This window comes from Ruditapes philippinarum, unplaced genomic scaffold, assembly GCF_026571515.1.
Source record: "Ruditapes philippinarum isolate M1 unplaced genomic scaffold, ASM2657151v2 ctg83_1_1_1_1, whole genome shotgun sequence".
NCBI lineage: Eukaryota > Metazoa > Mollusca > Bivalvia > Venerida > Veneridae > Ruditapes > Ruditapes philippinarum.
This window is the reverse complement of record NW_026852900.1, coordinates 338,352-365,334: the sequence shown is the minus strand read 5'-3', so window position 1 is coordinate 365,334 and position 26,983 is coordinate 338,352. Positions and strand designations below refer to the sequence as shown.

The window sequence follows — 26,983 nt, the reverse complement described above, 5'->3', positions numbered from 1 at the left end:
AGATAAACTAGGAGCTTTGGCTAAAATGTTTTTTGTCATGGAATTAAATAATAGTGTAAAAAAAACAAATTGCATTTGACAGCGGCTTTGATACTGAGTTAAATTAAAAGTAGCTCTGAAGGTGCAAAAAATAATTCATAAATGGTATCAAAGTCTATTCAAAGTGGTATAATTTTATTACCTTTTAACTCATCATATAACTACAACAAAACTGAAACGTTCTTAAAAATATAAAAAAAAGTGTGGACCTAATATACCTGCATAAAATATTTTTTCATCAATTATTTCTACCATGCCATCATAAATAGTGTAGTTATTAAACATTTTAGAAAAAATTAAAACACTTATTTTTCGACTTAAAATTGATTTAAATATAAAATCACTTTAAATTTATCAATATTCCAAGTAACGTTCTGCAGTAATTTTCAACTAATTGTAATCTGAGTGAAGTTCTTATGGTCAACTTAGTGCAATAACCGTTCATTAACTTTTGCTTATCACATACCCGTGCTGTTTGTGACTCGGTAAATATGGTATTGCACGGCCATGCATATATTTTGACATGACATAATTTGTGTTAGTAAAGACGCGCTAACATTTAGCACGTCAATGAAAAATTATTCTTTTTCATAATTCATTCACCATGTGTCAAATCTGGTTTTGTCTTGGATACACTTGGTTAACAAAATTTTGATAAGTCAACACCTTTTATTAAAAGAATGGCTCAAACCTTTGGCCACTATGTTCACATATACTAGTAAGGTAAAAATGTCTTAAAACTCCTTTTAAAAAGCTTCTCAAAAACTAAAATGGCCATAGTTTAAGATTAGAAATTTGTCATCATTTTGTGGTCCTTTGGAAAATTGAAATAAATCATGCCATTTTTGTCAAAACTGGTCTTGCACCTGGTGTCACATAGCTTATATAGGAGTGTAGGACAAAAGCCCTCCCAGACAAAAGCCCTCCCATCCAAAAATGACAAGGCGGACAGAAGCCCTCCCATGAAAATAACAGGATGGACTTAAGCCCTCCTGCGGCAAATACATGTATGTATGTTGAATTCTTTGTTTTTTTTCTATTCAATAGTGCATAATTATTATTTATTTACGTACATATGAAAGGATAACTCCCATGTGAAACTCAGATAAATAGAGTAATAAATGATGAAAAGAAGTTCAAATTAACTAAAATTAAAAGTCCAAGACATTTAGAATGTTCCCTGTACAGGTTTAGATGTGACTTTATTTCAGGTTTAAATGTGACTTTATTTTGCATACACTGACTTAGGACAATTGAAAACAACAACAAATACATATGTTACAATTTTAATATGTTCTTGCCTTGGAAAAAAGCAGATGTTTAACATACATATATATTTTTGTTACGGGAAGGCTTTTGTCCGTTTCCACTTATATTAAACATGTCTTACAAGTCTTTTCCTCCAACATTTTAATACACAGAGCATAAATATTTGGCTTTTAGTATCCTTCCATTGCTCTCTATTGAAATCATTGGCTATATTCCTTTGGGGTCAAATATGCCCCATCCCTGTGATTAATATGTTAACACAGACTTGTATCTGAAAACACTTTAAAGTATTATTGCATAAAACTCGAATCATTTCTTGTATTAACTATACAGGAGAACTTTAATGTGTTTTCCAATATAAGTCTAAATTGACTTATTAACTGATAAACACTGTGCATTGAAACGATATTTAATCTCTTAATTTCAATTTCAGATAAAACCCTATGATCAAACCTACATTTATTATTGGATAAATCAGATAGTCTTTTCTAACAATTAAGTTTATTAAAGATTTTATTGTATTTTTTGTCTTCTTCAACAAAATTCTTTTTTTTTAACAAACATTCTAGAGCCTATCAGAGTCTTAAGTAAAGCATTTAAAACATTTTTTTCAAGAAATTGCACCGACTGAGGTTTTGTAGTAACGATCACCAATTCTAAAATAAATAAATGTTGAGCGATAAATATGGCTTGTGTTTTTCTTTCTCTAAACTGCTAACTGTTAGTGTTACGATATTTCAAAAGGAATGATGTTATTCTGACACAGGGCAGACATCACTGTTTCTCTCGGAGACAGAAGTCGTGTACTCCCCACCATTATCTGACACCCTGGTTTGTAATGATTAAATACGTCTTTAATCTGCTTCACTTCCGTACAATTTACACCTCCAACAATGAAGAGTATCATCAAAGGGTGATCACTAGGACGTGGCTTAGAAACACCTCGAAACAATCTGAAAGGTAAAGAAATATTTAACAGTCTTGAAAAGTACACTTAGGTGTTAAAATTAGTTTTTAGAAAAGATGCAACTTCTTAAAGCCTAATGTTTTACTGAAACATGGGCTGTAGGTTGGACAACCTGCTAGACAATTGGCTATGCTTGAAGGTAAATCAAGAGCCTGGACAATATATGATATTTTTGATTCAAAAATTCAAAAAGGGCCATAATTCTGTCAAAATAAAAGTTAATTCCGTCAAAATAAAAGTTAGTTATTAGTTAGTTATAGGCCTTTGACTGTGACCATCCATTATGTTCTAAAATATGTATGTAAAGTTTCAACCCATTCCCTTCAGTAGTTTTGAAGATACCAACTTCCATGCAAAATTTTACTAAAGTTTTATGCCTGATTAAGTACAATAGCTCTCCCTTTCCTTCAAATAGTTAGCAACCTTACCCTAATTTCCATTGATTAGTTTTCATTAAAAGTAACAAGAAGTTTGTTTTCGAAATATGACTTAAAAATCAAGATTTTTGCATTTGACCCTGCAAATGATAAACACAAAGTAGTCTTTTCCAACTATATGTTATAAATGTCATAAAATGATTGTCATGAACTGTAATTAAAAGATAAAAAAATTGACAACAAGTGCAAGTACAATTATGTACATGTATTCATTTGTTTGAAATTTCTTTTCTTCTTCTTTTTAAAGTAACCTACCAAACAAACATAACCTACCCGAATCCAGACTTCAATTTATCTCTTAAGCCAGATGATTTAAATTCTAGATCAACGATCTCTGGCTTGTCAGGATCCAACATGGCCTCCACCAGTTGTTTCAGAAGAGGATTCTGGGAGGCAGGACTTATTGCTGACCCAGGGTCAAGGACATTTCTATTAATAGAATATGATTCTAAAAATAGCATAATGAATTAAAACAACGTCAGAAAAAATTTAATATAAAGAATATTCATAACAACACATGAAGGCATGCAAGTTAAAATTTGTGAAATGTGTGCATATTTCAACCATTAATTGCCACTTCACCTGTTATCATCTCTTCACATGGTTTTTAAGGGGTTCTATTTATTTGTCACAGAAAAGCACTTTGAACTTAGTTTGATGCTGAATTCATTAACACTTGTGTGGTGACCTGGCTGCTGGTGTAAATGCATCAAATTTTGTTTACTCTAAAGTAAAAGATTATCAATCAAAGCAAATTATGAAATAAACTTACTTGAACTGACTAAGGTGTTCCCGGGACACAGAGATAGAAGACAACTTTTCCCACAGGTCCTCCAGTATGTCCGACACAATAGACCTATCTGTGACTATATCTCCAACTGAAAGTAGCAACATTGAACTTTTAAGCACATTTTTTTTTTTGGGGGGGGGGGGGGGGGGGGGGGGGGGGGGGACTTATAAAAAGTAGCCAAAAATCATGTTTGCCTGAAAAATTACAATTGTATTTTTAGTTTGTTTTTGTTTTCTTTGGTGTTTAATCATACTAACAGTGATTGTGATATTGCAATTCCCCAGTATTTCTGACTGAGGTCAGGGTCGTTCAAATAGAAAGACCCTGCTGAGGTAGACCTTCATTGAGATTCCCATCTGAGCATAATAGGACAAATGGGAAGAGCCATTAACTTTCTGTGAGCTGTACTGGCATGCGAGCAGTTCCCGTACAAAAATCATAGTTACTTAATCATTATTTTTTATTACGCTCACTCACCAATATTTGAATGTTACTCATCAATATTCGGCTCGTCACACAAAATTTCATCATGTTCTAAACATAGAATAACCCTTACTTATGAGGCCTCATATGGGGTACCGAAATTATCCATTATTTTGTATGAAGAGAAGTAGTTCCCGTACATAAAATCTAACCCATTATAATTATACAATTTTATTATATCGGACCTATTGTTCATTTACAATTGTTGAACAGACCATTATCTAAGAGATAAAAAGATGTAATTCAGGAAATAGAGCATAGACTAAACGCGGGTATCTATTACCCGGTACCGTTTCCCCAACACATTCATATGCAGTAACATGCTTACAGTATGCATGATATTTTACGCATCAAAGCCATAAAATTATTATTTATAGTAATATTGGTCAACATTCTGATAATTAAACAATTTTTCATCACATTGCCTACTTATTTGTAAACAGGTGGTATTAGTGGAAAACCCTTTAACAAGCCTCACGTGTAAGTATTTTTGTGCATGCTCTCAAGGACGGAATCCCCAAGAGAAAACAAGGTCACGTGTTGACGACGCAGAGGTGAAAGTGATTTAAAATGAGACTTTATATACGTACTGTCGAACTGACACTTAGATTTTGTCTCGTTTATATATCTGCTTGATTTGAAATGAATTTTTGAAGAATGCAAGTAAAAATCAAGCGTTTAAATGAAAAATACGGGTACTGCTTCTGTACGGGAACTGCTCGCATGCCAGTACAGCTCTTCAAATTAGACAAATCAGTCTCCATTGCAGGATTTTTATCAACAGAGGCAAGGGGCAGCTGCAGAAATGTAGTCTACAGTATTTACACAGTAAAGATATAATTTAATTTGAAAAAAAAATTTAATCCTAGTATGCAAATTACACTAAATATTCGATACAATGTTGATGCACCTTAAGTATAGTTAAACAATTAAAATTATGTAATCTGTAAACTTTATGATAATTGTATTCCCTGTAAGTCAAAATGAATTTTCCAAACGGCCCCAGCTTCTATAACACCATTCAGGTGGTTTTTTAATCTAAGACATATATATGTTTACAGAAACAACCTTGAGTTCTCTACAATACACACACTTTAACAAGAGATAAGAGTTCCAACTGCACATGGAAGCATACCTATGGATCTCATCAGGGGAGGTAACTGTGATTTCTCTTGGATAACTCTGTCTAGAATCATCTCCTGAAAGTTGTAAGAGATAAAACTATATTTTGAATCCTGCAAAATAACACTAGTTAAAAATTCAATTACTATTTATTATGAAAATCAACAAAATACAAATGTACAAAAGTATACTTATAAATAGAATATTGGCAGTAACTTGACGTTGAAATTTTAAACAATACAACACAATGGCATTATATTTCCTGTGCTATATAAAATACATACTGGTTATATTACATGGGAAACAAGAATTTGTAACAGAGTTACCAACGTTCCCCGCCCCGGGAGTTTTATATGAAGCATAAAATTGTGCTATTTCAAAAGATTGAGGTATGGATCTCAGGACATTCAGTCCAAAATCATGATCAATGCTAGATCTGCAAATGTAACAATAAATTTGTTAAAAAAATAAAATGAAACACAGAATTTAAAAATCTATCATGTTAAGCTTTGACCTCTAAGTGTGAACTTGACCTTGGAGGTAGGGGAGCAGGTGTTGTGCATGACATAACGTCTTATTATTGTGACTATTTGTGCCAAGTTATTTCAAAATCCCTTGAACTATGAAGAAGTTCTAGATTCAACACAAAATATACCCTATAACAGACTATGTTAATTTTTGACCTCTAAGTGTGACCTTGACCTTGGAGGTAGGGATGCAGGTGTTGCGCATGACACATCCTCTTATTATAGTGACTATTTGTGTGAAGTATTTTCACAATCCTTTGATCTATGAAAAAATTATAGACCTGACACAAAATATACCCTGTAACAGACTATGTAAGTATTTGACCTCCAAGTGTGACCTTGACCTTGGAGGTAGGTGGCCGGTTTTTGCGCATGACACATCATCTGATTATTGTTAACAATTATGGCAAGTATTTACAAAAGTCCTTCATAGATAAGAGAGTTATGGACTGGACACGACATATACCCTCAAATAGACAATGTTGACCTTGAATGAACAAGTACAACCTTGACCCTGAAGGTACGGGTCTGGTTGTTGCGCATGACACATCGTCTTATTATAACAAACATTTGTGCCAAGTTATCTCAAATTCCTTTGATAAATGACAAAGTTATGGACCGGACACGAAATATACCCTGTAACAGACTATGTTAATATTTGACCTCCAAGTGTGACCTTGACGTTGAAGGTAGGCAACTGGTTTTTGCGCATGACACATCGTCTGATTATTATGAACAATTATGGCAAGTATTTACAAAATCCCTTCATAGATAAGAAAGTTATGGACCGGACACGAAATATACCCTGTAACAGACTATGTTAATATTTGACCTCCAAGTGTGACCTTGACCTTGAAGGTAGGTGACTGCTTTTTCCGCATGACACATCGTCTGATAATTGTGAACAATTATGGCAAGTATTTACAAAATCCCTTCATAGATAAGAAAGTTATGGACCGGACACGACATATACCCTCAAATAGGCAATTTTGACCTTGAATGAGCAAGTGTGACCTTGACCCTGGAGGTAGGGGTCTGGTTGTTGCGCATGACACATTGTCTTATTATAAAAAACATTTGTGCCAAGTTATTTTAAATTCCTTTCATAAATGACAAAGTTATGGACCGGACACGAAAGTGTGACGGACGGACGGACAGACGGAAGGACAGACAGACGGACAGACGAACGGAGCCTATTTCTATATCCCCCTTTTTTCTTCGAAAAGGCAGGGGACAACAAGAGATGTCATGTGAAATAACTCTACCTGTAATGCAGCTTCTTCGTCCATCTGGGAGAGAAGAGTGGAACCTCCAAGTGAATAAACAAACACTAGGATACACAATATGTCATCTAAACTGTACATCCTGTAATCAAACATTCATAACTGGTTAAATGAAACACTGACATTTTACAGAATAAGTAACGGGTATAAAGCTTCATTTGATGGAATTAGTTTTACAAAACTTTTACAATGTTATGGTTAGTTTTTGAAAGAGTTATTTTTTTTTTAATTAAATAAACATGAATATTGCATGTACTGTATGTAAATAGAATGAGAGCCATAGCCATATTGGGCAACACTCAATTTTATTTCCCATTACTTTTCTAGATCAAACAAATTGAAGGTATCAACAAATCTTTAAAAATGATAATTATAAAAAATTGGTTTTTCCTTTTTATAAATTTCAATAGGTAGGTTTGGTCAGAATGAATCATTTCCATAATGTTCAATAATCAATTTTTCATCTGAATCTATGCATTTGTCCAAATTTCATAGCTGCACATCAAAAGGACAAGGAAGTAGGTCACTTCCTCTAATTATCTAGGTCAACTGATATTGATGTTCAACTTTACATCTAAAAATGTGAATACCAGAAATTTGGAAAATCAAGATATCAAAGTCCTCACCATTCCCCACGGCTTAGGGTTTAGGATTTAAAATTACAGACTGATGGGTCGAGGGATAATTTCCACTTTTCTATAAATGGTCAAGCCAAACTACTTTTTAGTCACACAAAGTAAATAAATATTTTTATCTTCACCATGTGTCTTCCTTTTCCTTTTTCTTCTGTATCATTTGTAAAACTTGACTCAAAGCTCCTGGCCCATCCGGATCAACTAGAGACTGAAGCAAGCCTTTCTCCACACTGATCATTTCATCACAGTGATGCATTATGGGATTACTCAATGTTTGATATGTTGCCATAGAAACCTGCAGCCAATCAAGATGCTTGGAGATTTCCTTATATTTTCCTCTGAAATAATACACACAGAAAAAAATGAGGAATATATTAGGCTGAAATAGTTTCAATATGAGATGTATCTTTTCTGGGAAACTCGTTGTCCAGAGCATTTTTAATGTATGAAATGAGACATATGGGTAAATATTATTTGTGACTGACATCATTCTGACTGAGTAACAGTCAGACAGTCAGTCTGCTAAGGTTTTTCAAACAATCTACTTTTCAAACCTAACCTTTAACCTGCTAGTCTCAGATGAATCTACCCATTCAACTAGCGCAGGCCAATATCAACTTTCCCATCCATGCTTCCTGGGCATGGTCTGCACTGTTCACCGTTTAGTTAGTACATCTTTAAAAATTAACCCTAAAAATGATGAATGGTGGTGTCATCCTTGAATGATGGTCCAGTTAGTATGTTAAGTGTAAGTAATGTTAACAACCGAATAACTAAAAGTTATGATTTATCAATAATGCCTGATAAGACATTATGGATATTGTGATCTTGCATGAATATATTGATAACCAAGTGATATAGCCCAAACATTATCATTATCATATACTTTTCAACACTATTATAAAAGAGCTGCTGCAGTGGCCTACTGGTTAAGGAGTTTGCATCTAAATCAATGGACCTTCCATTTGAATCTTTCACCGATGACAACCCTGTTTCCTAATCATACGATATCTGAACCAGCCACTTTTAAGAAATCGGCAGAAAAATTATAAAGTCTCGGTTGAAATAATTTGTATCACATCAAACTGAAATAAATATGCACACAAACAGTACAAGTATTCCTTACCTGAAAACAGACAGTGTGGCGTTCAACTGTTCCGCAGATACTCGTGTAGGTTTACCTGTTAGACTGACGGGTAGGTTACAGGATGAGGCTGCTTCTATAAGCTGTCTGTTCACTTCCATCAATGCTTCCTGCTCATATAAATCTCTATTTGTCTTTAATGACCTTTTGACCTTATTTGTCTTAAACTACCTTTTGACTTTTTAAATGACCTTTTGACCTTGTTTGTCTTAAATGACCTTTTGACTTTTTGTTTTGCATTTGTCTTAAATGACTTTTGAACCTTATTTGGCTAAAATGACATTTGAACCTTACTTGGCTTAAATGACCTTTGGACCTTATTTGGCTTAAATTACCTTTTGACCTTAAAACATTTTAAAATACTTAGTGAGAAGCATTGCCTTATTCTTATACTATTGTAAATTGGCAATGATATTTTACTAAATCTCATTGAAATTGAATCATCATATGAGCCACACCATGACAAAACCAACATAGTTTGTTTGCGACCAGCATGGATCCAGACCAGCATTCGCGCAGTCTGATCAGGATCCATGCTGTTCGCTATCACTTTCTCACTTGTAATAGGGTTGGTAAGCGAACAGCATGGATCCTGATCAGACTGCGCGGATGCACAGGCTGGTCTGGATCCATGCTGGTCTAAAACCCATTATGTTGGTTTTGTCATGGCGCGGCTCATATTTTGCTTACCTTGCAAAAGGTAGTGTAGCATAAGCTAGAATAGTTTATTCATTAGATTGATTTTAAAAGATGGGTAAGTCTATTAAAACAAATTTAGCAGGCTAACAGTTTGTAAGGTTAAGACTTATATATTTACCTTATTTCTACCAGTAATGAGAGTCTGTAAATGAGACTGGGACACAGTCTGGGTTGCTAGGCAACCTGATGAAATAGTTTCCGCTCCATGTTCCCTTAAATAAAAGAAGGTTGAAATTCTAATTTGATTCTATAAATAGGAAACAGAGTTTTGATTATCATTAGGGCCTCAATTTATAAGTAAAATAATTGTAAATCACTGTGAAAACATAATAAAGGAAATGCAGAATTACTGAGTCAGACATATATTTTATGTAAGAATAGCCCCAATGCAACTTTCTTTGTGCATTAACATTACTGGCTCGAGCATTAAATTCACCCTAGTGCTTCTGCAGATGTTAATGCACAAAAAAGGTGTGCTCACCCTCTAATGATAATCAGGGTCTGGAATATGTGAAAATACTGAAAAGCTTTGAATTAAAACTAGAACTGCCACTGTCATGGCATGAATACCCCCGCATACCACTTTGTCTAAATCAACAGTGGTCATTTAGAGCTCGAAGACAACCTCCCTGCCAAATCTGAGATTACTAAGCCAGTGCATTGCTAATTTATGTATTGTACACTTCCGACAGGCATTCTTAAGCAGGAGTGTAAGAGATATGTTTCTGACAAAATCCAGATATTTCATATTTAGTGACCTTGAACTTGCATATATTGACCTTAACTACCAGTGTCACTGATGAAGCCATGATTATGACCATTTGTGTTACAATCCCTCAATAAATGATGACTAAATGGTCTCTATACACATTTTCATATTTTTATCTGAACTTTGACCCCTATGTTTTACCTTGACCACAGGGACCTGAATTTTGCACACCACACTCTGCCTTACACAGGTGAACATCTGTGCCAAGTTAAATTGAAATCCCCCTATGCAAAGGTTTGCTCTGGACAAGCCTTTTTCAATGACCTCTAAGTGTGACCTTAACCTTAGCTGCTGGGACCTGAATTTTGTGCGAGACACTCTATGTCACAAGCGTGAACATTTGTGTGAAGTAATATTTGGTAATTTACGAGAATTGCAAGTGCCCTTTGAAATCTGTAAATTACTTTCTTTACTTTTTAATTCATTTTCAAAATTTTCTTGAACATGAGCATGAAAGGCATGTTGCTTTAATTTCAAATTTAATTTAAAGGTGTAAATATACTTAAAGCAGCACACCTCCAGATTAATGCTTATTTTCATGAAACTTTTGAAATTGTAATTAAAAGTAATTAACATTGTAAGTAACCAAAAGGAAGGAATTTACACATTATCAATTACATCCCACATTAATTACAAAAAGAGGTCAAAATATGCAAAAATAGCCCATTTACTGCATTAGTAACGCAGTAGAAATATAGTTACACACAATGAAAAATTAACAATTAATCGCTTATAACATGTATATTATTACCTGAATCTTGCATCTTTCTACTAGTACATTTTTCTCAAGTTTGAATTTATTGAAATATTTTCGCTCATCTGGAGGCATGCTGCTTTAATTAAAATCTTAGAAATGGGCTTAATCATAACACTAAAGTTTTGGCATGACAACAGTAACTTTGACAACCAGGAAAAAGGACATAACTTAGTGATGTTTTCTTCAAAACATGCCAGCTAAAAATAAAGTCCATTTAAAACATTAAGCAAACTTAGAAAGTGAGTACCAATGGTGTCACTTGGCACATAATCTTAGGCACATTAAAGGTGCGCAAGTAGAACATTGCCCACTGTAAGTTATATAGATAATATTAAAGGGACTCCACTGCAGTTTTTTGATGAGAAGGGACCAAAAATATTTGTTCACGATTTTTGTATTACTAGATGTATGTCTGGACCAAAAATTCCTGTACAAAATTTCAGATCATTGCTCACTCTGTTTTCCAGAAATAATCATTTCTATTGTGCAAACTGGCCCAAAAAAATGATAACTGTTGCAATGCTTTTCACTCAAATCAGCCAAAAATAGCATTAAAATTGATTATCAATTTAATACCATGCATATGTATATATTATCTATAGCTTGGTTTTCAAATTTAAGTGTACCAGTTGATTTAAGAAAGAATTTCAAATTATATAATATTATAAGGCTATTGGACCTCAGTGGAGTTCCTTTAACACTCAATACAATTATCATTATATAAAGTTACCTGTGAACTTTACACAGTGATGACATATCAACACTGACATCAGTCACATGACCTGGTAACCTTGGTAACACCTGCTGTATTTTATCCAATAGACTTTCAGTGTTGTATGATGTCACCGAGGCTAAATCCAGGGTACGATCTATAAATACGACGGAGGCTCGATCTGATAATGTCTGAAATGATGCAAAATTATAATTCATGAAATAAAAATAATTATTATCCACAGCATCGTAAATATACTCACTGCAAAAAAATGCATTATTGTTATGAAAGTATCAATGTAAAGATCATTTGGCATCCGTGGATTTGAGGAGTGTGAGGAGGACCTCAACTACCTGTATACATATTATATTAGGCACAAGCTGGCATAGGAGTAGAAACACGGACCTACTGTCAGCTATCTGAACTGCTTCCTAACATGAAAGAATTCAAAATTCCTTGTGGGAACCACAATAGTGAGAGACCAAGAAAACCAAAAAACAGCATCCTTATCAGTAACAAGAAGGCACTTAAATTAAAGGAACTCCTCCGAGGATTTTTTATATGAAGGGATTTGAAATATTTTTTTAAGTCTTGTATGCCATTTGATGTAATTCTGGACTATTGACTTGCGAGCAAAATTTCAGATCATCCCACACTCTGCTTTCCAAGAATTATCATTTTTTAGCAAAATGACCAAGAACTGAAAAGTGTTGCATAGCTTTTCACTGAAACCAGGCTAAAAATTGTGCCCAAAAATCATGAATCTAGCTCTGGGCATGTTTCTTTAATATCTTTTACAGATTTTACCATTGTCTAAAAAGCTAAGATATATAATTCATGTGAGTGCTATATATTGATATTGTTGTTTGTCAAGGGCTATAGCATATTGTGAATTCACTATGTTTGGTAGGAATGAAATTTTGTGGTTTTGTCAAAAAAGGAAATTTCAAGGGTTCAAACATTTGCAAATTCATGGATAGTCACAAAGAAGAAAAATGCAAATCATTTAATGCAAAAAAAATTAAACAGCAGAGGACATTAAACTTAACTAGATCATTAATTTGTGGATTTATTTATCTACAAAAACCACGATAATTAATGAGACCACAAAATTAATAAAAGTGATTTTGTAGTACTCAGATATCTCTTCACTTACTTTTCTTCTTGTTTTAGCTGGAGGGTACGCCTCTAATTCTGAAGCTAAAATTGCACTTGTATATCCCATAGAAAATATATCTTCCTTGACACCAAGATCGGATAGTAATGTATCTAAACTAGATATAAAACTCTGAAACATATAAAACAAATGATACATAATGATTTAAAATAAGTGGTACATGTGACAACAAAACAAACCATATACTTGGAACCAAAAAAAAAGTGATACAAGTTGATTTGTTCTTTTTTTAGAGTTTAATCTTGTTCGGCCTGCAGCAAAAAGAATTGTCAAAATTTCTGCAATGACAACAGTTTGCAAGGTATGTTGCTTTCTGTTGCTTAATCTATTTATTATTTTTCTTGTAACCCTTTTTTGTTGCTATTTCTGTTTTGAATCTTTTGTTGTTCTTTTTGTTTTGTATTTTTGTTATGAAAATGCCCATCTTTTTCAAGTTTTTAATTTAAAGCATAAATCAAAGCTTATCTACCTAACTAATAAGCATTTATCATTTATGTTCACCCATTACATCTAGACATCTTGAAAATCATGTACATTGTCTTTTGGTTGCCTAGCAATTAAAAATAGAAACCAGTCCGCTTTCAAAAGATTGATCACTGTCACTGACTGACTGATGAAAGGTCGCAAGAAGGGAACGTTCATTGGTAGCTGTCAGATCCTAAAGTATAACCAAATTTTAGAACCTAATTTAAAACAGATTGTGACTGTAAAAATTGACAGTATTTCCCCCCAAATATTGAAGAAAACATTTTACCCTCATATTTTGAAGAATACATTAAATTGACAGATAAATGGATCAACTCCCAAATTCTACAATTGGAATTTTTTGCTAAACTGGTATTCAAATTTATAATTTTGCTTTTGTTGAAACCTTTTTAGGTTCAACTCAGTTCCCTCTCAGAGGAAAACAGTGGCAAAAGAGAACCCAAAACAACTGCCAAAAAAGAGCACAGCATTTCAAAAACCACAACAAGAGGGCCATGATGGCCCTGAAGTCGCTCACCTGTACATAGGCCCCCCGAGCAAGGCCAGTTTAAAGCCCGGGGCTTTTATTTGAACAAACTTTGTAGACAACCATTAGAAGATGTTTCATGCTAAACATCTAAGGTCTAGCTCATTGGGATTTTTAAAAGAAGATTTTTTTAAGTTTTTTCTTTACACATATAGTTAAAAACAATGACACACCTTGGGCAGGGCCAGTTTTGACCCCAGGGCTTTTATTTGAACAATCTTTGTAGACACTTACTAGAAAATGTTTCATGCTTAATATCTAAACTCTAGCTATTCGGGTTTTTTAAAAGAAGAATTTTAAGTTTTTGCTATACTTGTATAAGGAAAATCAATGTCCCCCGGGGCGGGGCCAATTTTAACTCCAGGGCTTCTATTTGAACAAACTTTGAAGACACTCACTAGAAGATGCTTCATGCTTAATATCTAAACTCTTGCTATTTGAGTTTTTTCAAAGAAGATTTTTCAATTTTTGCTATAGTTTTACACATATAGGGAAAATGAATGACCTCCGGGGCAGAGCCAATTTTGACCCCAGGGCTTTTATTTGAACAAACTTGGTAGACATCCATTAGAAGATGTTTCATGCTAAATATCTTCTTTTTTTTTTTTTTTTTTTTTTTTTTTATTTATTATGTTCTTTCATATATGAATTACAAAAACATATATATATATATATATAATAAATATCTTAGCTCTAGCTCTTTGGGTTCTTTAAAAGAAGATTTTTTAAGTTTTTACTATATGCATATAGGGAAAATCAATGACCCCCTGGGGCGGGGCCAATTTTGACCCCAGAGCTTTTATTTGAACAAACTTGGTAGACACCAATTAGAAGATGTTTCATGCTAAATATCTTAGCTCTAGCTCTTTGGGTTCTATAAAAGAAGATTTTTTAAGTTTTTACTATATGTATAAATGGAAAATCAATGACCCCCTGGGGTGGGGCCAACTTTGACTTCAGGGCTTTTATTTGAACAATCTTGGTAGACATCCATTAGAAGATGTTTCATGCTAAATATCTTAGCTCTAGCTCTTTTGGTTCTATAAAAGAAGATTTTTTTAAAGTTTTTACTTTATGTATGTAGGGAAAATCAATGACCCCCTGGGGCGGGGCCAATTTTGACCCCATGGCTTTTATTAGAACAAACTTGGTAGACACCCATTAGAAGATGTTTCATGCTAAATATCTTAGCTCTAGCCTTTTTGGTTCTTTAAAAGAAGATTTTTTAAGTTTTTACTATATGCATATAGGGAAAATCAATGACCCCCTGGGGCGGGGCCAATTTTGACCCCAGGGCTTTTATTTGAACAAACTTGCTAGACACCCATTAGAAGACGTTTCATGCTAAATATCTAAGCTCTAGCTCTTTGGGTTCTTCAAAAGAAGATTTTTTAAGTTTTTTACTATATGCATATAGGGAAAATCAATGACCCCCTGGGGCGGGGCCAATTTTGACCCAAGGGCTTTTATTTGAACAAACTTGGTAGACACTCACCAGAAGATGTTTCATGCCAAAAATCTAAGCTCTAGCTCTTTGAGTTTTTTAGAAGAAGATATTTTAAGTTTTTTCTTTTGGTTGCCATGGCAACCAGAGTTCTGCATGGAATTAAATTCTTTGAACAATTTTGAAAGTTGACCACCAAAGGAACATTCCTGTGATGTTTGGATGAAATTGGCTTAGTGGTTTATGAGGAGATGTCATTTAAAGTAAAAGTTTACGGACGCCGGACGGACGCCGGACGAAAAGCGATCACAAAAGCTCACCCTGTCACTTTGTGACAGGTGAGCTAAAAAGACAGCACAGACATTTCCTTTTAAAAGATGTCCTAATTTGGCAGACATAGCCCTATTTCTGAAACTGTGAGGAATTTCATGTGACTCACCTTATAAAACATTTGTAATTCTTTGGGTAAAGAGGGAAAATCCACATCTTTTAAAGTTCCAAAATCTCTCATCTCATTCTGAAAATATAGAAAAATTTAAGTAAACATTGTTCCCTGGTGTATTAATTGAATTCATGGCTTGGTTTTACCTCTTAATTAACTTGGTATTACCTCTTCATTTACTTGCTATTACCTCTTCATTTACTTGCTATTACATCTTAATTAAAGGGTAGAAAGCTCTATTAAACAAGTCAGCATAAGACAGGCTTATCAAAATGATACTGACTTATTGAGGTTTATTTTAAATAACAAGTTAATTTTCAAACATATGGAATGTTTTCAATGGGATATACAAATGTATATACATGTATATTTATTACACACCCGTGCCGATCTTGTGTCTCCATAAATATGGTATTGCATGACCTTGCATATATTTTGACGTGACGTCATTAGCCTTATACAAAAATAGTGTAAAGACGCGCTAATGGTTAGCGTTATACCATATATATATAGGTGCATCGATGAAAATGACTCTTATTTCATTTTAAACGGTCTTTATTTTGGGTATGTTATACATTGAATATTAAATTTGTGTAAGTTCATTGCTGAATTTATTGCACTCGTTGCATAAAATAATATTATGCTCGCCAGAGGCTCGCATAATATAATTTTATTCAACTCATGCATTGAACTTACACTCATTCAATATCCTCTATATATTTATAAACATGGAATAACAAATATAAAATCACATTTATTTGAAGTTAAAAAGAGAATCTTTATCCCGCTTGTAAGTCCCTAAAGGTTGTTTCAATAAAGAAAAATTAATGTAGCCTTACAATTAGATACAAATACCTTGATGATGGCCCAATCATCCTGAAACCCACATAAGACATCCATTTTAAGTTGGGTGACAAAACCAGTAAACGCACCAGTGTAGATTGTGGGAAGCGAAAATAAAAATCTTACACTTGCTGCCAGTACAGACTGAAATATCTAGCTCGATGGTAACTGTTTACGGGGGTATTGAGGCTCTGCCGAGTTTGCGCTAAATAGTTACCCGAGAGTTAGCTAGATATTCCCGTCTGTATCTACAGCTGATGTGTAATTCTTTTTCTTGCATATTACATGTCAATTATTTTTGGAACATAGATTATGAAATCTGATATTCTTGTTACATACTTTTTTCTTATAGTAGCGTATGAACTTACAATTTCATTGAGAACGATAAAATGATGTCATCCTAAGAACACAACTCATTCTTAAAAGGTGCATGGCAATGACAGCATTTAAAGCACACAACTTGTCTTACATTGGGCGTGTAAGATAAAGTTTTCTAGCATCAACGTAAAGGATAGATAGCAGGATACCAAAAAAATCTGTTCCCATGAAATAATCAAGTACTCTATAATACCAATACATATTTTCAAATTAATTTAAACAAAAGTAACTGTAAGTCTTACTTTTTCATGCTTCGAATTATATTGCAGCTCAATTTGATGAAGATCTGAGCCGATCAAGGGAAACAACCTTGAATATCCTGGTGTAAGGAATAAAGAGTTACCCAAATTGATAGAAGATAATGGTACATGAAACACCTCTGCAGTGAAGTTCTGTAATACAAATTTAGACTACATGATTAAAACTGCACGTCATCATTTAAGTGAATTAAAAAATATATGTATCAAAATATATCATGAGTTTGAAAAATCAATAATTATCAACAAAATATGTATACATACTGTATTGTGCTAACTGTACAATATGATTAAATTCATCATGTCTCTAACACTGTTACAAACTGACAGACCACTTTCACATTGCTATATGCATAATATCACCTTACCACTTATCCACTCTCTCAAACAACTGCATTTAACCAATTCTCTCAACAACTACATTTTATAAACTCTATCAACAGGTAGATTTTACCGACTCTCTCAGCAGCTAGATTTTACCCACTCTTTCAACAGCTACATTTTACCCACTCTCTCAACAGCTACATTTTACCCACTCTCTCAACAGCTACATTTTACCCCCACTCTCTCAACAGCTATATTTTACCCATTCTCTCATAACAGCTACATTTTACCCATTCTCTCAACAGCTTTATTTTACCCACTCTCTCAACAGCTTTATTTTACCCACTCTCTCAACAGCTAGAATTTACCCAACTCTATCAACAGCTACATTTTACCCACTCTCTCAACAGCTTTATTTTACCCACTCTCTCAACAGCTATATTTTACCCACTCTCTCAACAGCTACATTTTACCCACTCTCTCAACAGCTAGATTTTACCCACTCTCCAAAAAAAAAAAAAACAACAGCTTTATTTTACTCACTCTCTCCAACAGCTATATTTTACCCACTCTCTCAACAGCTACATTTTACCAACTCTGATCAACAGCTTACATTTTACCCACTCTCTCAACAGCTCCATTTTACCCACTCTATCAACAGCTACATTTTACCCACTCTCTCAACAGCTATATTTTACCCACTCTCTCAACAGCTACATTTTATCCACTCTCTCAACAGCTACATTTTACCCATTCTCTCACAACAGCTATATTTTACCCATTCTCTCACAACAGCTATATTTTACCCATTCTCTCACAACAGCTATATTTTACCCATTCTCTCACATCAGCGTCATTTTACCCACTCTCTCAACAGCTCCATTTTACCCACTCTCTCAACAGCTTCATTTTACCCACACTCTCAACAGCTCCATTTTACCCACACTCTCAACAGCTCCATTTTACCCACTCTCTCAACAGCTCCATTTTACCCACTCTCTCAACAGCTTTATTTTACCCACTCTCTCAACAGCTTTATTTTACCCACTCTCTCAACAGCTATATTTTACCCACTCTATCAACAGCTATATTTTACCCACTCTATCAACAGCTACATTTTACCCACTCTCTCAACAGCTTTATTTTACCCACTCTCTCAACAGCTATATTTTACCCACTCTCTCAACAGCTAGATTTTACCCACTCTCTCAACAGCTTTATTTTACCCACTCTCTCAACAGCTATTTTACCCCACTCTCTCAACAGCTACATTTTACCCACTCTCTCAAAAGCTATATTTTACCCACTCTCTCAACAGCTACATTTTACCCACTCTCTCAACAGCTACATTTTACCCATTCTCTCACAACAGCTACATTTTACCCATTCTCTCACAACAGCTATATTTACCCATTCTCTCACAACAGCTATTATTTACCCATTCTTCACATCAGCGTCATTTTACCCACTCTCTCAACAGCTCCATTTACCCACTCTTCAACAGCTTCATTTTACCCACACTCTCAACAGCTCCCATTTACCACACTCTCAACAGCTCCATTTTACCCACTCTCTCAACAGCTCCATTTTTACCCACTCTCTCAACAGCTTTATTTTACCCACTCTCTCAACAGCTTTATTTTACCCACTCTCTCAACAGCTAGATTTTACCCACTCTTTCAACAGCTACATTTTTACCCACTCTCTCAACAGCTTTATTTTACCCACTCTCTCAACAGCTATATTTTACCACTCTCTCAACAGCTACATTTTACCCAATCTATCAACAGCTACATTTTACCCACTCTCTCAACAGCTACATTTTACCCCATTCTCTCATCACATACATTTTACCCACTCTCTCAACAGCTCCATTTTACCCATTCTATCAACAGCTACATTTTACCCACTCTCTTCAACAGCTACATTTACCCACTCTCTCAACAGCTACATTTTACCCATTCTCTCACAACAGCTACATTTTACCCATTTTCTCACAAACAGCTATATTTTACCCATTCTCTCACAACAGCTATATTTTAACCCATTCTCTCACATCAGCGTCATTTTACCCACTCTCTCAACAGCTCCATTTTACCCACTCTCTCAACAGCTATATTTTACCCACTCTCTCAAACAGCTACATTTTACCCACTCTCTCAACAGCTACATTTTACCCACTCTCTCAACAGCTTATATTTTACCCACTCTCTCAACAGCTACATTTACCCACTCCTCAACAGCTACATTTTCCCACTCTATCAACAGCTATATTTTTACCCACTCTCTCTCTCTCTCACAACAGCTACATTTTACCCACTCTCTCTCTCACAACAGCTACATTTTACCCACTCTCTCAACAGCCCCATTTTACCCACTCTCTCAACAAGCTATATTTTACCCACTCTCTCAACAGCTACATTTTACCCACTCTCTCAAACAGCTTTATTTCCCACTCTCTCAACAGCTATATTTTACCCACTCTCTCAACAGCTACATTTTCCAAACTCTATCAACAGCTACATTTTACCCCACACTCTCTCAACAGCTCCATTTTACCCACTCTCTCAACCGGTTATGGAAATTTCTAACCGGTTTTAAGCTAAATACAGACCAAACCTGTTAGGTTTAAACACATTTATTTAAGCTGGATTGCGAAACAAATTCTTGCATCTTATATTAAACACTTTCGAGACCCTTCCTAGAACCAACCAGTACTGGTGCCATATGAAGAAATATAGTTGTGATCTTTGTAGGGCTTGAACCAATGATCTCTGGGTAGAGAGAAGCCATTTAAACGGATAAACGTGAGACCCGTAAAACAAAAATAGGCATACCATATTTCCCATCCATTCTAGAAGTCTCTCCTCAACCTGGTCAAAGAAGTCGGATTCCTCCTCAACCACACCAGACCGACTGTAAACATGTAGTGCCGCACTTTGACTGGTGAATACTACCACATACTTGATGTGAGAAAGAATAAACATTGAGTTTTAGTGAACAAATAACATCATTTTCTTTGTTTGTTAGTAATAGACTGCCTTCTGGTCAAAGCCACAGCAAACAAAATTATTTTTTACTATTCTCCTAAATAACAACCCTATGTAAAACAGTCACTTTTTTTCAAATGTAGAAAATTAGTTTAATAAATTTAGTATTGAAACTACATGAATATAATATTCTATTTATCACATACCTAAAATAAGGTTTTACAGTTAAAAACAGTCATTTTTTCATTGACGAAACTATAGTGTAACACTAACATTTATGCGCTGAACACTATGTTTGTGAGTAACGCAAATTTTACACCAGTATAATATTGTTTTTTATTAAATGGCTTTAGTACATGTATTACAAATGTACACTCCTGTGCTGTGGTTTATGTGATAAAACAGTGTACACACAAGGCTCACCTGGAAGCTGCTAGCCTGTATAATATCTTTTAATATTTCTCTTGTCACACCTTCTAACAGACTGTTTATGATGAAAACACCTTTCTTCTGATCTTTTGACCCACTCTGGTTAAATTAAAAATTAAGATATATGACTTAATTAAAGAAACTATACTAAGGTCCAAAAGTCTGAAAACATAAAATTTGAATTTCTTAAATATATTTTTGTATTCAACTTGGGCTAAGGGTTAATTTCTTTTTTTCTCTCATAAATACATGAGAGGGATTTATAGAATGTTTAAAGCTATGTTGTGTTATACATGAAGAACATGTTTAAAGTAATGCTGTAAATATCTCAATATATATGTTGAAAAAACAACTTTTCTACCTCATTAATTCATGTGCATGTACATATATTTATTTCAAATTTTGTAATTTTCCAAATTTCAACACAGTTCTTGTCATCGATGATCCTTCAACACTTAAGAAGTAAAAAAAGAGACATGAATCTAAAGAAATAAATTCAATTATCAGGGCTTTTTTTACTGGTTGGGGAAGCAGCCCTTCCCTTAATTTTGGGGGAAAATTACACAGTACATTTGTATATATTTGCAGATGGGGAAGAACAAACTTGATGTAAATTCAGTTTTTGGGAAAACTGCATGATTTTATAGAATTTTTCTTTGGGGAAGCAGCCCTATTGAAGCTCCTGCTATAGAAGAAAAAAAAGCCTTGTTTAATGACCAGTGAGGCATTGAATATGATGTGATATTCACCAGCAGATTAAATAAATCGCTCTGTTTACTACTGCTTGGACCAATGAGATTGCAGCTATATTTAGATCATATAATAGCTAAGTTTATAACTTTAAAAAATCAGACTTTACCTCAAAAGAAGAAAACTCCTTCAGACCAGTTGCTCCAGCATTTATAAGTTTGAGAAGACCCCCTTGCCAATGTAGTAGTTCGGCAGATACTGTGTCAATAAACACAACTGATCTGTTTACATTATTATAAATAGTCTCAAAATGTCTCTCCTGGCAAGATGCTATATTCTTTACACTAGTCATCTCTGTATATCTGTAAAAATACAATACCATTTGCTGTATTAATGCTTGTCTTTCAAAAATTAAGTTAAAAAAAAAAGTTAAAAAAAAACAAAAAAACTCAAAAAAATTGATTTCAGAATTATGCCCCTTTGTCTAACAACTACACCTCGTCATAATAAGCAAGTATGTCCAGTTTCATGCTGATAAATTTTAAAATGTACATTTTAATAATGCCCCATTATGGGCTAAGTTTTATCACAACAACAACAACAATGATGACAAGGACAAAGACAACACAGCTATCGCAAACAGGACGTTTCGGCCCCAAACCAAATTGGCCCCTATGCAAAAATTGGCCCCTGGACTTTTCGGCCCTTTTCCGCGAGACATTTCGGCCCTTTTTTATTACTGTTTAATTTAAGTATAAAAGGAATTTTCATACTTAGAATCGTAAAAAAATTGTAGTACATTGATTGATTGATGGCACACAAACAATTATGACATTTTAATCCTTGATTGATAATCCATTATAGATCTATCAATCGCTATTTAGATAAATGCTTTTTTCAAGGTGTAACAATAAATACAACTAAATAAAGACACTTAATCGTTATTTTATAAAACAGTTGACAAATGCAGAAAACTTTTTGATTAATAAAATTAATTACAAATATACTTCAAAAATCATTATCTTTTGATCTCTATTAATCATTTTGCTAACACTTTAGATATATGTTTTTTTTCAAGGTTTAACAAATTAATTATTTATAGCGTATTGCTAATTATCCGTTAGTAATACCAAAGATTTTTTAACTTAATATTTGATATAATTTCTTGATAATATATGCTCTGATTGAAAACCTATCACTTTTATTGTAAAAAATGTTTGTTTACAAAGTATTGTTTGTTTTATCTTATAAATTTTTAACTGTAATGTGTTGTATTGTATTGCTAAAACTCGTCACTTACTATTATTTTAATAGCTGTTGATAATAAATGTTTAAATTGTTCTGTGTCTTGCTTTTTAATCGTTCAAATTTGAAAAAAGCTTTTTGATAATAAGCACATAAAATATGTTTCAGTGTTCGTGTACTATGTTTTGTTTAATAAAGTTTATGTTCTTGATTACTACTATTTTAGCCTTATTCAATTAAAAATCATGATTTAATTATTCAATTAATTCTCTCATTCCTTTTATTATTTCATTATTTATATGCTATTAAAATTCTGGTATAAAACACGTTAAGGTAAGGCTTATTCTTAACTAAATATGGGGCCGTTTTGGTAAAGGGCCGAAACGTCCGGGGTCGAAATGTCTTGGGAAATTTGGGGCCGATACCTCTTGGGGCCGAAATGACTCCAAATCCAGTTATCACTATAGCTCAACTTTTTCCTCAAATCATAGTATATCAAGTTGAAAATGGTCACAATAAAAGCATGGAGAGCACTTTATAAACATTTTCTTGCATATCAGTCAGGATTATCTACTGACACTGATGCTAGATGAATCTGTCTTAGAATGATATCAAGTTATAAATTCATATGCTACTATAAGAAAAAAGTGCTTAACAAAAATATTAGTTTTTGGAATTTCTTTCTGAAATGTTATTTCTAATATTGTTCGGCACCGTAATGCAATGATAAATGAGGGTATTCCAAAAATGGACAAATAGCAACTGAATTCTTATTGAAAATATACGCGTAAACTGGTCTCCTGAGCACTTCTATGGGAACCATAATAAGACAATATGGAACCAGATTAACGGAAGCAGTGCATAAAAATATTAATTAACACTTAAATCTTTTAATGTAAAATAATAAAATAAAACGTTTTTTTTTATATCTGACTTCCAAAATCATAGGCTTTGCCTACTTTCATAAAATCTGTCCTCCAATTTCATGAATACACTGATCTGCTTAGGGCTGAAAAAATTTTATAAAAGTTCTCCACATTAACTAGTTGAACTAAAAAACAAAGGTTACCAGGTTAAAGCTAAAATACCCTAAATACAATAATAAGTGAATAAATAAGTCTTTAATAGTCTTAAGTGCAGTGTTCAATCTAGAACAATTTTCCAGGGGGCCCTTCGGGCCCATAAACTTTTAAAAAGGGGGTCATTTGTGAAAAAAGGGGGCCCACACTTAAAAGAACATCAAATTCAAAAAATGTATTGTATCTTTTTAAGTTACTTGTTTACGTACCATATATAGACTAAAAACGGTTGCAAAATTCGAAAACAATCAACTCACTAAAAAAAAAAAAATTTGACTTTTTTTGAGAGTTCTGTTAGCGTTATTACTATTGGTAAAGAAACGATGACATAATGTTCAAAGAAACATATGAATCTTATTTTAATGTTACCAGGGATATATTTGATAATAATGTTCAGTTTTTTAATCAGCACCCGATATACATGTATAAAAATAAATCATATTTCCCAATTAGCTTTGTTGATGAAGACTATAAACTTACATAGTCGCTAAAACATTTAACCTTCTCAATATATCCAAGCCAAAAACAAAGTGTCAACAGGTGCTAAGACAATGTATATTGACATACCGGTACCTTTGATCTTTTGTCAGGGCAGCAGTTCTTACGTCACTCTTAAGATGTCTGTATTGATTAATGATATGCACAATGTTTTAGCGCCGACCAGCCAAAGACCAATCAAAGTTTATTTACTCAATTGTCAGACACGCCCTTGCCAATCGTGTTTGATTAGCTCTATCTTTAAGACTTTTTTAATTGGATGAAGGCGTGTTCGTAATAATTTATGCACACTTCTCTATAATTAACTCGCACTTTTCACAAATATATAGTTTTTTTTTCCTTTCGGAAAGTTATGACTTTTGACCGTGATAAAAATATAACTACACGCACGTATTGGATCATCTGTGACGATTTGTTTTGTTTATAAAAACTGTGACTCAAAAGTAAGTAATAGTTACGGTACGAATAACAAGTCTACATAGTATTTACAGACCCCGCCCGAGAGAGCGTAGCGATCAAGGTTTTAAAAAGGTTACCGAGTGCGGTTAACTATCTTACCAACATGCCTCTTGTTTTTCTATACAAACTTCAGTTTTGAATTCAGTATTTATTAATATTATTCACAAGAAACTTTTTTATGTACTTAATCAGGTTTAAGAAAGCATTCTTATGTCATTTAGGGCATTTTCTATGAGTGCGCCCATCGGGCCCACAGTTGAATTTGTTTTGCGCCAGCGGTCTTTTCAGGGGGTCAATGGCGCAATGGCGCGCTCTAGATTGAACACTGTAAGTGTTTGAAATTATTTTTTTCCAATAGGTCCAAGGATTGCAGTATTTCAAATGAATCATAACACATTTACTTTAGTAAATCGGCAAACTGGTAACCAGTCTAGTAAATCGACTGTTTAACGAAATAAATTAAAACTCTAAGCCGGTTAAAATTTATTAGTATGTATTTCCAACGATAAATTGGTCGCCTGAACAATTAATTTTTGTAAATACATACTAATAAACTTTAACCTATACTTAAAGCTGCATGATACAAAATATTCTCACCGATAATACTTTTGCTAATCATGAATTTTAATTTTTATCCGAATTTATGTCATATCCGTAAATCGTAAAGAAAAGCAGAACCTGATTTCCTGTAATTCTAAAAATGTCTCGTTTTACAGTCACTGAAAAAATGACGTATTTTGTTTTTCTAAACAATACCAATTTTTATTAATAAAGAATCAATTTCTCTTTCGGCGATAATTAAAAAGAAATCGATAGGAAATGAAAGTTGTTTTCGTCAATTTTTGGCCATCTTGATTTATTCAAACTTTATCGAGAATATGTTCTATGATATTGAATTTTTCATATGATGCGAAAATTCAATAAAACTTTTTAAACGATACGTGAGTGTTTAAGTTTTGTGTTGTTGTTCAGGAATCAAGTTTCTATATGCGTTTTGACTAGGTTATATTTACAAAAACTAATAATAATTATCACAATAGATTTATTATACACTCCTTACTATTATCAGGGTACATACTATTCTCATCAGTAGTTTTTCGAGTAAAGATATCCGGTACGGCCAATACAGTCCTACGCATAAACCCTCCCAGCCTGCTGAATCTCAGTAAGGGCTTATCAGCTAGTAAATCACTATTAACTGTATATCTCCCATTAACACGTCAACTGAGTTGAGAGTCTTGTCATTATTAATTGGCCCTCTGTATTCTTATCTAATGGCCCTAACGTTGAAGGATCAAATTTCTGAACATACTCTAACTTTTATCGATGTTTTTAATTGTGAAACTTTTAGCAATAATTTGAATTATTTTGTAAATATTAATACTTAATATCACAAGATAAATTTTAGTTACTAAATGAATTATATGTTAGGATATATACTTTATAAGTGATAATCATCTTCGTCCATAGTAAAGTGTCACTGTTCAGTGTTACTCATGTTACTGAGTGAACTGCCTACCCACCCCCACCCCGAAAAAAAAACCGCTTAAAAACAAAAAGAAAACAAAAACATTGTATTTACTGCAATTTTAGTGCAAGACTCTTAACTAAGTGACCAGGTAAGTGATATTTTTATTATTAGCTCAACTATATTAAATATATGGAGAGCTGTCCTAATCATCTCGGCTTGTAAGCCGGCGCCAGCGTACATACTTTAAATTAATGCTTTTATGCAGTTAACATTTTATCGCTAACTTTTTTATTAGCTCATCTGAGGACAATGTCCGTGCGTCAAAAATTTCTTTAAATGACTTCTTCTCCTAAACCACTTAGCCAAATTTGTTGAAACTTTGCAGTAGTGTTCCTTGCATAAGGCTCTACCATGTTCAAAGAATAAAATTCCATGCAGAACTTTGGTTGCCATAGCAACAGAAAAAAACCCTTATAAAATGTTCTTTTAAAAAATCCAAAGAGCTAGAGCTTAGATATTTGGCATGAAACATCTTATACTGAGTGTCTATCAAGTTTGTTCAGATCAAAGCCCTGGGGTAAAAATTAGTCCCGTCCCGAAGGGTCATTAATA

The 26,983-nt window shown here is 33.7% G+C and overlaps 1 protein-coding gene across 2 annotated transcripts; it reads right to left on the bottom strand.

Annotated features, from left to right (window-relative positions):
• Positions 1-1,312: 1,312 nt before the first annotated feature.
• On the bottom strand, positions 1,313-25,772 carry LOC132727884 (sec1 family domain-containing protein 2-like). 2 transcript variants are annotated; one of them, XM_060713483.1, is made up of 16 exons: positions 25,498-25,772; positions 21,789-21,981; positions 20,924-21,028; positions 20,348-20,473; positions 17,172-17,321; positions 15,706-15,783; positions 12,790-12,921; positions 11,652-11,824; positions 9,514-9,607; positions 8,679-8,806; positions 7,678-7,890; positions 6,900-6,999; positions 5,121-5,184; positions 3,485-3,590; positions 2,986-3,141; positions 1,313-2,261 (listed from the first exon to the last, which is right to left on the bottom strand). In XM_060713483.1, exons 2-16 carry the CDS (start codon positions 21,969-21,971, stop codon positions 2,036-2,038), a joined length of 2,034 nt encoding a protein of 677 aa, XP_060569466.1. In that variant the 5' UTR covers positions 21,972-21,981; positions 25,498-25,772; the 3' UTR covers positions 1,313-2,035. The 2 variants fall into 2 exon arrangements, with proteins under 2 accessions (XP_060569466.1, XP_060569472.1); XM_060713489.1 differs by lacking the exon at positions 25,498-25,772 and adding an exon at positions 23,824-23,848.
• Positions 25,773-26,983: the final 1,211 nt, after the last annotated feature.

Excerpts from the sequence above, each read along its gene's own strand:
- LOC132727884 (XM_060713483.1), bottom strand. The coding sequence starts at position 21,971 with ATGACTAGTGTAAAGAATATAGCATCTTGCCAGGAGAGACATTTTGAG. Across the intron at positions 9,608-11,651 it reads TCACTGTGTAAAGTTCACAG|GGAACATGGAGCGGAAACTA; the intron begins GTAACTTTATAT and ends CTTTTATTTAAG. Across the intron at positions 5,185-6,899 it reads ACGAAGAAGCTGCATTACAG|GAGATGATTCTAGACAGAGT; the intron begins GTAGAGTTATTT and ends TACAACTTTCAG.